General features: G+C 33.5%; 1 protein-coding gene across 3 annotated transcripts in view; it reads right to left on the reverse strand.

Moving 5' to 3' along the window:
- CACNA2D1 (calcium voltage-gated channel auxiliary subunit alpha2delta 1) overlaps positions 1–13819 on the reverse strand; it is a 352862-nt gene that overhangs the window by 86254 nt on the left and 252789 nt on the right. For all 3 annotated transcript variants that reach the window (XM_062491655.1, XM_062491654.1, XM_062491656.1), the window contains exons 8-10: positions 8705–8774; positions 7818–7868; positions 6631–6730 (exon numbers count right to left, since the gene is read on the reverse strand). In XM_062491655.1, the coding sequence (XP_062347639.1) occupies positions 6631–6730; positions 7818–7868; positions 8705–8774 (221 nt within the window). The remainder of the gene's footprint in view (positions 1–6630; positions 6731–7817; positions 7869–8704; positions 8775–13819) is intronic.

The following is a 13819-nucleotide window of genomic DNA, read 5'->3' on the forward strand; positions in this document are numbered from 1 at the left end:
TTTCTTCCTAAATCCTGGAGCGATATATCAGGTATGGCCAGATGGTCTTTGAATAAAGACATGAGTAGCTTCTGTGTGGGATCTGTCTGGCTGTAGTGCTACAAAGGCTCAGAAGCTTGTGCAGGTCTGAGGTGAACGTGGCAACCTGGCATCTGGAGATGTTCCTTGTCCGAGCTGCAATTCTCAGAGAGAAAAATTGACAGGATTTTATCTTATATTGGTTTTTACATAATGACATTATTATTTTAAGCCGGATATTCCAGAAGAAATGAAAGCAAGTACCACAAGAAATATTATCACTAGGATGGAAAAGTAACACTTCATTTTCACCTCTGTCTTTGTCACAGACTATTCTGTATATGTCTGCTTTATGTAAGCATTTGCCATTTGGTCTGATTGCACAGACAATATTGTAGGACTTGTTAAAATAAAATTAATAAGAAATTTTTACTTACACTAAGGATAAGAGTAAGTTTAATTACTGAACATGTCTTTTGTTAAATAGACATGAAAAAACTGTTAAGAATACAGAAAAAACTACTGGTATGTATTCCCTGCTTGCAAATATTACAGCTTTGCAATATTTACTATTTTGAATATTTGTATCACACAAGGGTCATGAAATACTTTCCAGTTCATTAATAACTAAGTTGGATGATGAACAATTACTTGGGACAAACATTTAAGTTGGCAGGGCAAAACAAAAAGAAAAACAACCAACCAGCCAACCAACCAACCAACCAACAAAAATCTTTGCATATTCTTGATTTAAGGCTAGAAGGGGAAATGACACACTCCAACCTGACCTCTTGCATCATTTCTCGCCACCCACATATCACTGGCCAATAAAACTCCCTTCACTGCTTCAGCAATAAACCATAACAAATACATTTAGTGATAGATGTTTGCTTAAAGTGCATCCTCCAAAAAGGCATTAAATATTGATATAAAGTCGACAAGAATATTTTCTTGGATTTTTTTTTAAAGTAATTTTAGCTAGTTATATGCCATTCAAATTTATTTGGTTTCAGCTAGTGCTTCTTGTAATATTTTTACCTGACAGATTTGAGAACCTATGGATACAGGAGTTTCCCCAGCAAGAGCACTTTTCATCTGTGATGGCATCAGTCATTAGACTATTTATTTATGTACCTAAATCAACCAAAAAAAGGGTAGAAATCTGTGATTTGAGAGCGTGCCTAAAACCCACCTTTTCAGATGATGCACTCAGGTTTGTAAGAAGATTCTTTCTAGACCCAAGCAATCACCTTGAAAAAAAATTTCAGTCCTCAGAGAAGACACCTACAATATTTTTCTGTAAAATCTGAAACAATCTTATTTGTGTTAAATTACTGATATGTTTCACAAATATGTAATAGTATTCAGTCACAACAAAGGAGTCATACAGTCAAAATCTGAGTTCAAACATTTATAATTTGCCTTCCAGGTGGGAAAGTGAACCATCAATCTATACACTATTCAGATGAAAAGTTGTCTCTAGCCGTGTCACTCAAGCTGTACAAGCATTTCTAGTTCATCATGTGGGATGAAGATTGCAGGAAGCTGGACTCCTAGTGGTCCCTCACTTTTTCTTTATCTTGACAACAAACTCTGTAATTTGGTTTCCTGAGGATCTGAAGTCACTGAAGTCAATCTCATTTAAAAAAATTCAGCTAATATAATATCCTTCCTACCCTAATCTTCCTCTCAACTCCAGTCCTATCTGAGAGACTTTTAACAGATCTTCACTGACTCCTTTCTTGACTTTCCTTTTGGAGAAAAGGTAAAAAGAAACCTAAGTCTACAAGGAGATAAACAATCCATTATGCTCTTTATACTGCTGTAACTCCTGCTGCTAAAATGAAATTTCTTTCCAACTTCTTAATAATTCCTTGGTTTCCATAATTTCCAAATTTGCTCCATTGTTATTTGCAGAGTACTCATCTTCATTATATTTGCTAAACGTGTCCTCCAGATATATTTCCCCTATGTATATTTCCGTAGATACATAACCTTGCTCTACCTGTAATTATTAGCAATGCTGAAATTGAATACTAGATTTTGATTATATCTTCTCTGAGCTTTTTTTTTAACCCTGCATCTACAGTGCTTATTAAATATACCTATATGAAAAACACACATTTAATTCACTTGCTCCTTGAATATGGAAGATGAAATATAATGACCTGCCATTAAGGAATGATAATGATTTTCCATTAAGGAACATTGCTACCAAGATGTGTTTATCTGCAGCTATCACTGTTCGCCTTTTCTTGAAAATGAACCATTCAGTTTTAGAGAAACTGCAAGGTCAGACAGATGGATAGCTCTTAAAAGAAGCAGGAAGCTCAACACTCAGTCCTAAACTTGCTCTTCTATCACTTTTCAGTGACTAGGGAAAAAAAACAAACCATATCCCCTGCCAGAAAAATGAATTACATGTATCTATTTACTGCCTCACACAGGTATGATGCTGAGGAGCCTGTACACTTAATTGCAACTACTGCTATTCATTACCTGAAATGCTTCAGGATTCAGTCACTAAGAGAAATCCTTATGCAGACATACTTACCGTAGAGGGAACCTGATTCTCTATCTAGTTTTTTATTTGTCAAATAATTAAAAGGATTACAGGCATCTTCATGTTTTCTCCTTAGTATTGACCTTAGTACAAGGAAAATGAGAAAGTAAGAAGCAAAGTACACTGTCAAACCCCTTCATATAGGAGCCCTTCTCATTTCCTCTTGATCCACCAACAGAAACACTTCAGTGCCAATTATACCATGACCATTTTTAATTTCTACCTTCAAGTAGTGATGTTCTTTGGAAAAACGAAGCACCACTGAACTTTTCTGGCTCAAAATTCAAAAACACAGTAAAACACCTGTCTTATCATATGAGTATGCAATTTAATTTCAGGTCTGCTAAAAGCATTACATTGAAATAATAATAGAGTAAACAAAGTTTAAGCTATTTTAAAATAAAATTCTTCAATTTTTCATTAACCAAGTACAGTCATACAAAGCAAACATTTCTAGCAAAGATAGTATAAGCATGACATGCTACCTGGCTTTAGAATCTAGCATCCTCCTTCCTCTACTGGGACTTCAGGCTAAGGCTTCCACCCATGGGATGTTAGTTAATTTTTAAAATAAACATAAGAAAGTAGGTCCCAGAAGGAAGGAACATCTCTGTGTATTTAAGTTGATACAGGTGCATTATGAAGTACAGAATGAAGGTTGGATCATGCAGCAGAAAGGGAAAGGAGACCTTGGATATATTGAAAATACTTTTACAGAACTTTCTTTTCCCTCTGTTAGCATATTTAAATATTTTAATTAGAAAGGTGTAAAGATTTTACCAACTTAGGAGAAGAGACAAAGTAAACAGGTTTGCAACTTCTGAGCTATAGATTTACATGAAAAACTGCTTTTAAAATTCAGTGGGAACAGTTATTTCATCCACAATTTTTTTTTATCCCCAACAATACTTTCATAGGCTGGGTGCACAGTTTTTTCTTTGAAATCAATTCATGTAGAATTCACCTTCCCTCTGAGTTTACTCAATGAGCAGAATTGCACAAGAGCAGGAGATGAGCTCTCAATTTCCCCAGAATATGATTCTGTTCTATCTCATATGCTCATGACATTTAATTTCCAATTCCTAAGCAGTAAATACTAGTTTGGATTTTTACAAAGGCCAAGTGAATTTTAAAAGTACAACAGCGTCTGACCTTTAACACATCTGTTGATGCAAGGCAGGTTTCTCCTTTGTGTGGTTTTTCCTCACCTCTGCAGATTTGCAATACATTTCCCCTGCACACTACCCACAATCACAAACAAATTACACTCCCTGTGTCAACATCTGAAACCAAGTCACTAAATCAGGACGTGCTGGGATGGAATTGCTGCCCCTATCATCTACCACTCGCTGCTATCAAAGCCCATAACTGGATTAGTGGGAAAACAGCTGTATTACTCATACATTTAAGCCCTTTCAAACAGCAGCTTTTCTCCCTGCAACAATACACAGCACTTCAGATAAGGAACATGCAAATCCCAAAGGAAACCATGATATATTAACCCCTGGATATCTTTTTACAACTTAATTCCTTCATTCAACCTTTCTTTCCCTGGAAATAAATGTAGGAACTATGTTTATTCAGTAGAACTAATGATTTTAGCACATGTAATTTTAAGCATTTTTTTTTTTTCCCTCTAGGATTTCCTCGTATAAAAGGCACAGTTCACTAAATCCTCCTGTCAATTTTAAGATGTGATTGACATAAGCTTAAATCCATGTCTTTCAGTTGTGGGCATGAATCATTGTGCATATGGGCTTTGTGCTAACATCTTGGCATAGGTTAGCAGTGAAACAGCTCTCTAGTTAACTCAAAAACCAGACCAAAGACTCCATGGTTATCAAAGCTAACAAGCCATTAAACAACTGACACATTTTAGGCCAAAAGTTCCATGAAGGAAAGAAAAATTGTAGATAATGTCCAGTTAGTGTTAGTGCTCATATATCCATGTATGTTAATGCTGTATTAACTGAACATTTTCACCTAACTTTTCAGAATTTTTGAATTAGTCTATCATGTCTAATACTGGGATGCTTAAGAAGAAAATGTTCTTAAGCAAAAACATGCAACATACTGAATTGAATTTTAATTGAATAATCTGCATTTTTTTCACCTAGTACAATATGTCTAAGTTAAAGGTGATACTTTGCATGTTGAGTTTCCTAAGAAAGCACTGGAGTTGGACTTTAATTACACCTATTCCATTGTGGAATATTTTGTGAATCAAGATGATAGAAAAATAGAATTCTTTATCTTGGAAAAGACTTGAAAGATCATCTAGTCCAACTGTTAGATTGTTTCTGCCAAATCTTTAAAAACCAAAATAAATCTTTAAAAAAGTCTTTAAGCAAAGATCAAACTTCTGTGTTCACTTTTCTCACTTATAGAATGCCTTATAGCACAGTATATGCATATGATTTCTTGTCCATTAGAGAAATAAAATATATGAGTGTTGTAACACATCTACCACAATTCCATCCATAAATCATCTGAATATATGAAAACATAGGTTATATAAAAGTAATTATAATACTGAAAAGTTTTATAAAGGCTTTTAAATTATAAGGGAACAACACCAAATAGCCCTTTAGGAAAGATTTAGAGATGCCATGCTCTATTATGCACATTTCTGTGATTGTTGCCCTCCACTGATGATGAAAACAACATGACCAAAATTTCCTCTTCAGTTCTACAATCAAATTTCTGATGTGAGCATCTAAAGTCCATTCAAAGGGAAAAAAAATGTCCTTTATATAAGTAACAAATCCTTGGGGAAATATACTATAGGAAATATTTGAGGATTTCTGGTCCTTTTTTGACACAAATCCTAACCTTGAGGCCTCATTAAAAAACAGTTAACCTCAGCTAATAAAATACAGCCTAAGAAAGACTTAGCAATAACGTATGCTATTTCTGGTCATCTTGGAGCAAATGTAACAAAAGAGTTTGGGAATATGTGTAAATCAAGAAGTAGTAGGAGTCCAGGTTTTCTGGTGGTGAAAGCTGGCACAGCTTCACTGAACACAGTAAATAATTTCCATCAGTTTAGGATTACAAGTTTTTTTGTTTGTTTGTTTTGGTTTTGTTTTTTTTTTGTGTGTGTGTGGTTTTTGTTTTTTTTTTTTTATTGGTGAAACTAAGAAGATTTCAACTCCCCAGTACCATTACAGAGAAGCATATTTCCTTTAATAACAATAATAAAAAACCTCAGGTGTTTTGTTTTTCTATCACTGCACTTCAGACCAAGTAAAATGGTCTTATCCACTATTAAAGATTTTAAAAACAGAAACACCATTGAGAGTAAGTGTTTCTCTGATCCTTGGAGAAAGTTTTAGCTGTCAGCAAATCAAGATGCAATAAGTGGATTTAAAAAGAATATTTATTTTAATTATATTTTAGGCCTTTCTCCCTCAGGCTGGACAAACCATGACTTCACATGTTGCAAATTATCTCCAAAATCATTGAGGCTGTCTCTTGATATTAAGAATATGTCAGTATTCTCATCCTAAATTCTTAGAATCAAAATTCTACAGTAGAAGAGGTTAAGGAAAAAAAAAAAAAAAAAAAAGCTTTTCCCAAGGCTAGAATATGACATCTAAGGTATTCTCCTGAAAATGGAAAATTTCCCATACCTTCTTCAGGAATTCTTCCTTCTATTTTACTTATTATGAGAAAAAAATCGTTCTGCTGTCATTATGCATCAAACAACATGATCAATCCAAGTATCTTCTGTGCAGAAGATCTTAGAACCAGCAATCATTTCAAGATAATTTGCATATACCAATCTAATTGAGAGGTTTTATGCTAATCGTAGAATTACATTGGAAAGGAGAATTTGGCTTTGCAGGAATTTATTTAAATTACTTTTGCCCTTCATCCAAATGTAACATCAAATCTAGGACATTCCTTTCATTTATTAAGAAAACAAATACAATATATCTTAAGTGTCTTTGCATCTTAACGTTCAAGTATCTCACATCTGGTATTAAAAATAATTTGCTTTTGGCTTTGTTGACAATGCAAATTTTGTGGAAAGAACAGATACTCACTGAAACTACATTCACAAAGTCATCATCAGACAAAGTCTCCAGCATCTCAATGACTGATGTGCGGATCAACTTCAGTGTCAATCCACTGACACTCCCACTCCTAAAAAATATCCACAATAGACAAGTTGAATTCAGCAAATATTAAATGAAACATACAAAGAAAATACAGAGCACCCACTAGAACTCTCACCAACTTACACACTAAAATTTTCGATTTAATTCCTGAATTCTCCAACTTATCATTAGTGTTATTAAACCATTTATAATTATTAAAGTAAGTCTAAAACTGGCATACAAAGTCCCAGTCTGGTGCCTTAGTTGAGGTCATAATGCTACACCCTTTACTTGTTTCCTTTTCAAGAGGTCTGAGTTTACCACCTTCAACCAATGCATTATCTAAACATTTTATACTCCTATACACAGATTTACAGCTCTGGATTTCCAGAGACACAAATGACAGCTTCTTTGATTCAAGGCAAAACCTAAGCTGAAGTGAAGAAATAACAAACGTTGATAAAACTCACTGCTGATACGGAAGCACTTCACCATGTGCAAAAGCATTAAATGTAAATTCTATGCCCCAGAAGCTTTTCAGCATAAAGCAATCTGACACATCAAGTTCAATGCTCCCTTCAGTCCCTCAAATGTGCCCTACACCATGGAATCCCTGCGAGGCAGAGAGCGAGCTTTCATTAATTTCTTTGTTTGATTTCTAGCAATATTTTATAGTAGCCACACTTTTCAATTTTAAAATCTGTATTAGAAAACACACAAAGTCCACATACATTCTTATTTTTCAGGTTCATTAAATCATTATCACACCTATTGTAATTCTTCTAGTAATTTGTTTTTTAGGTTTATGGTTTACAACAAATCCTGGCATGCACATGAGAAATATTCACTTGATTGCTGCAGTAATTAATAAGTCAAAACCAGAAAAATATTGAAGTGATTAAAAAAATAAATAAAACATTTCCTTGCTTCCAGTTTAAATAACTTTCATGTTTGGTTTGTGCATTTTGGAACTATATTCTATTATGTATTTATTTTGCTCATATAGAGATTTTTGAACCTTGCATACAAGGACCTCTTAATACCCTCTCTATATTTCAGCATACAGAGCTTTGTTCAATCAATCAAAGTATTTTTATCCCACTAATGTCCATATTCAGACATTAAACACTTACGCATCCACTAAAATAAGCATGTCTTTAGGAGATGCTGCTCCTTGGATATACCTGAAATAAATAAATGGTATTAATTACAAAAAAAATTGCATAAGTATTTCTTTGTGTGTGATGGAAGACAACCTGTGATCTAGAACTCAAACTAGCTGAACCAACAAAATCCTCCTCTCTAGTTGGTACAAAACCTGTGTGTTGTTATGTCCTCTCTTGCCCTGTCTCCTAAGTAAATCTAAGTGGAAACCACATTAGGGTGATCTGGACATAGGATATACTAAACAAAATTCACTGTTTTCACACAACTGAAGAACAGGAATTCTATTTCAGAGCTCAAGATCTTGATGACAGATGAATTATTACTCAGCCGAGCTTAGGCAGAAATACTTAGTCCTTTGAAAAAATATATCCAACTATATCCAAGTATCAATATACTTTATGTCTTGAGAGGCTTACACAAAGAAAAATCATGAGAAATAATCCCACGGCTCTCCCATCTTTTACACATCTAGTAACTTTATTGCTTGTCTAAACCACTGAGACATATTTTTAAATATTTGCAAAAGTCTGAAAGAATGTTTCCATGTAATACTCAAGATTATTATTGATTTTGGCACAAAATCAGAGTTTTTAACTCTCTTAGACCTACTTGATAGTTAACCTCCTATGAAAAGTCCATGTAATACACAAGTACAACTGAATTGGATATAGCATAGCAAGGAGTATAATTTGAAAATATTTTATTTGAAAAAAAATAACTAGTTTAAAAAAATCAACTAAACAGTACCTAAAAGTACATAGCATTATAAATAAATAGGAAAAAAAAATTAAAGTAATATCTAGAAGGAAAGCAATGTATATAAATATACAAAACCTTTAAAAAGAAAGCTTACCATGGTCTTCTGCGTACATCATACAGATCTATTTTATTAGGAGTTCGACTTTTATCTACCCATGGGGAAGCTAAAAAGGAAAAAAAAAAGATGTATGGAATAATATAAAACTTTATTTCAAGTACTTTAATTGCAACAATGTAATGAATCAGTGTCACAGACTCTGCTCTATATAAATATCAACATTTCATAGGGATAAAGAAAGTCTGTATTTGTGTAATATGTTGTTGAAATACCCAGACACCATTATACATATTATCATATAATACAATGCAATAAAACTGCATATATGTATGTGTACATTTGTACATATATATGTATACGTGTATGATTATGTATATATATGTGTGTGTGTATGTGTATGACCAAGTGCATTGTATAAACAGGTACTGACTATAACTGACCACTGACTTCAATGGAACTAATAATTCAACCAAAACACTTCAGATGATGAAACCATTTTTTCAAAAGTTTAATTTTTTAAAAAAGTTAATTATTGCTGTATATAATAATGGTTTCTCAGGTATGAGCCTAAGTAATTGTACACTGGCTCAAGAGCTTTACCTAAAAATGCATATTAGAAAAGTAACATGAAAGTAGCATATTTTCTGAAGAAAAAGAGATGCAAATATTTATGTGTCTTTAAAGCAAATGCTAAGAATGATGACCTTTTTCAAGTGTTTAATCTATTAGGCTTTACAACAGTTTTCAGCAAGGGCAGGAATTATTTCCATTCTGGAAAAAAATTGAGCCTTTCAAAACCATGTGACAGCTTAACGAACACAAAAATGTGAAAAGTTACAGGGAATGAGATAATGTTCAGCAATTTGTTCTCTTAGTCTATTCCAAAAGCCTTGGGGAAGCTATTTCCTGACATCAATCATTATTTTCTGTCTAGGAAATAAAGAAAGATATAGGCAGCTCCAGGATTCTTCCTGAAAAATCAAATACCTAAGACAAAATGGAAGAATTATATCTCCATCCATGAATTAATAGGAAGCCATCAGCTTTGAGTAGCTGCCTATTTGTGATTCTACAAAATGAATCCTTTCCTAAGAGACCAAACCATGAGCTGGCCTACCTCTTACTGGGATCTTTAAGCTGAGTGTATCCCACACTTAGCAGTAGATATTTCACAGAGAACACTGTGTATTGCTGTACACCAGGAGAGCCTTAAAATCTGTACTAGTATTGTCTGTGATTTCAGACTAGACCACTCGACAGGTCCTTTGGGACCTGACAGGATAAGAGCATTTGAAATTTTTGGAAAGGAGATAATTTAATTTTTTGAGATGGATATATGTCAAAATTCTGACTTAAGTACCATTAGTTAGATATTCACAGGTTCAATTTAACAGTATTTTATGAGCCTACAAGGATAGCACATGTTCAATGATGGATTTTTTTAATCTCTGCCTGGGCTATCCTTTCCACAGGAATTCCATCTGAAAATCCAGATGGATCCAGACACATTTCCTGAGACTTGCAAAATCTGCATGCAATGTGTTCATTTCAGTTTCTACTATGAGTGGTTTAGGTAAAATAGCAAATATAAATGAAGACACTGACCAAGGCTCCCATATGTTTGCCAAAACTTTGTCTTTTCAGTGACATCCAGTAAAAAGGCTATGCCCTACCAAACACGTCCCTCTAAATTGACTCATATCCTGGGCAGCCTTCATAAACAGAGAATTATCTCAATTTATGATCTGGATTTATTTTAAAACAACAGAGAATTTTCAATTTACACTGGGAATGTTACTTTATTTCACACAAAATATAAGTTCAACTCCTTAAGTGCATTCTGTAAAGCAAAAGGATGGTGGTTCAAAGAGAATTGGAATGCAGGAGCTGAAGAAGGGCCCTTCAAACATCAACTTCCTCTACTGCTGTGACAGTGGATACTGACAGAGGCAATAATTTAAAACTGAATAAATGTTCTACAGGCAGAATGACAGAATGGCCCGTTAGCTAACAAATCATCTACTAAAAACCACCACAGGAACATTTAGCTAGAATTCTTCTGATATCAAAATCTTTAAGTACTACTTTACAGGGTAATTTTTCTAAGTGCTAAACTAACATATACAGAAATATGGGTTATGATTTCGTTTTAGCTGGGCAACAGAAGACCATGAGAAATAATTCAGCTATTTTTTTCTGCAAAATATGAGAGCTACAAGTACATGTTAATGTAATACCACGTGACAGGTAAGCATCCTTGAGGCCAACACCAGATCTCTGGACAGAAAGCCCTTCACAAGTGGGGCCTTTAAACCAAACAGTGTGCGGAAAATCTTTCTGAAACACGAAGAGGTAAGATTTATACCCACTTAAACCTAATAGCAAAATTGGAAATGTCTGAAACTTTCCCTAGTATTTCCAAAAGCACCAAATGATTGTATAACAACAGCTGGGGGGGGTGGGTAGGGTTAACCGGAACAAAAATCACAACACATTTAAAAATTTCTTATTTTCCTTGGGTTTTTTTTGTTTGTTTGTTTATTTTAAATACGGATAGGATGCTCAAAACTTCTAGTTGAAACGGTAAAATGAAGGATGTGAAGACAATATTTTCCAAACTGATCTACAGCAGAATTCCTTTGGTTAAACCCTGAGCTACTAAGCCTTGGACTCAGTTCTACCATAGCTTTTCAGTAATAGCGTGGATGGAAGTGGGGCCCCAACTGTCCCTTTTTGGTTACATCTATGTTAGCAGGTTAAAAAGAACAATGGAAAGGAAGCCATTCACTAGAACTAGTCTTAAAATTATAACAACAGTCCAAGTATACACAAAATAAACTGAGTAAGCCACTCAGCACACTACTTACAGCCTATCTGGTCCTTCTGGAGACAAATGTGAATGGCAACACAGTTTTTGTTTTGGGTAGATAGACACAGCAGTGTACACAACAACTAAATTCTACTTTTTCTTCATTAGCGTGAGTCTTTCAGTACACACACTCCTGGAATGACTGTCAGCAGCTTCAGGGAGATCTGGAGAAGGTCTTTAAAAACATTATTTATTACCCTGCTGTTAAACCACTATTTCCTATGCCACATGTCAGTAAGTTTTATTTTCCTAATAAATATATTATTTTCTTTCCAGAAAAATATACAAAGCTTCCCATGCTTGAGTTTCCATGTTTGCATGATTTATTATAGGATATTAATGGCTGCTGGATTGTACACTAATTAAGATATATAATATATAATATATAATATATAATATATAATATATAATATATATTGTATATTATATAATATATAATATATAATATATAATATATAATATATAATATATAATATATAATATATAATGCACATTATATAATATATAATATATAATATATAATATATAATATATAATATATAATATATAATATATAATATATAATGAGAATATTTGTTCTATTGATCTTTCTGAAGGCTTCTACAACAATTTACATAATCTAGTAGAAAGCCTCTGCAAGGCTCTGAATAATATAAATATTGACTGAACCCTTAGTATCTAAAATTCCATTCACACCAAAGAAGTGCTGAATTCCCTTTTCCATCTCAAGCATTAACATGATTAAATTACCCATTCATCCTAGTCTCTATCTTGAATAACCCTATTAATTCTAGATAGCTTTGAATGGCCTGAAATGTATTCACTGGTTTTAGTCACATTTTGAGTATTTATGGATATTATTGAAATTGTTTTTACTAGGAAACTGAAATTAATTTATGATATTTGATCTCTACTGATCAATTTTAATTTATCCTGATTTAATATTTTTCAAAACAACCTTTTAAAATATGATAAATATTTTCTATGGAAAAAAAAAGTAAGTATGGATTTACAATCATACAGGAAATAATTAGAAGGGATGGAGACCAATGAAAGAGACATATTTCTTTTTTAGTGCATATACAGAACACACTATAAAGCCATCTGGGGAAACTGGTTTATATCTTACTGACAAAAGCTATTATATGGTCTAAAATAGAAGCAAAATGAAAAACACAAAAATATGAATATACTTGTCCCTCAAAAACCTAAATTGATCAAGGATTTTGAGATTTACAGTTTTTTAAATATAATCTATTGTTTAGTACATTTCTCTAAGGTGGTTTGGAACCTGGTTCACCAATATCTTCAGGAAGTCAGCCTCACCACAGTTCATTGTTTCATATGAGTATGTTTGAACTATGTCAACACCGCGCAGTTCTCTGGTGCATACATTAGGCTTCACTCATGTTCCCTTTTGATGATTTTTTGTTTGGCATGTGGATAGATTTGACACTTAATACATTATTCATTGCTTTTGATATCCCTCCCACTCCTATTTGCATTATTGAGATACAATTCAAGCAAGAGTAAGCCATGCTTTTCTGTTATTTCTGCACATTTAGAGTAGAAATACTCAAGTTTGTTGATTAATAAACTATAGTGACTGTCACAAGGTAGAGCCTAAACTAAAATATTTTTTAGGAAATACAGAACTTGGCTACAACCTCTCATTCTGAATTCATGAGATGACTCCAGAGGTATAAGTGAGTGTCATGAAGGAAGCTCTCCTGAAAGTTCTGCCCTGTTCTAGTGGTCAGGTATGCATGTGCAAGGAACAGAGAGGCAGAGATGAATTAACAGCTTTACATCCCTTTACACTATTAACACATTTGGGAAGTGATGCTAAAAGTTGATAATAAGATAGGTAACAAATACCACGTATCAAATCCCAGACTACATCATTTTATTTTGATTCAAACTCCAAATTTTATCTTGCTATGTCTCAAATTAACATTCATGTGGATATTCAAAACAACCAAAATCAAGTAGTATTCAATTCTCTGAGCCAGACACAGCAAAGTCTTCCTCAGATGGAGCAAAGGGACAACTTACAGCATCTACTTTGCTGATATTTCATAGTTCTTCTAGTGAACTTATGTGAAAAAACCTGAATTCAGATATGTGATAGCCCAGACTACTTGAGAAATGCGATACTCCTTTGATCTTCTACTCAGAAATGAATAATTTTAATTTCAGTGTAGCAACAGTATTGTTGTAGAATTCCTTAGCTGTTTTTCAGGAAAAGGTGAGACATGGTAACTAAAAATAAGAAACAGACA

The sequence above is a fragment of the Cinclus cinclus genome, chromosome 4 (genome assembly GCF_963662255.1).
Source record: "Cinclus cinclus chromosome 4, bCinCin1.1, whole genome shotgun sequence".
NCBI classification, from domain to species: Eukaryota; Metazoa; Chordata; class Aves; order Passeriformes; family Cinclidae; genus Cinclus; species Cinclus cinclus.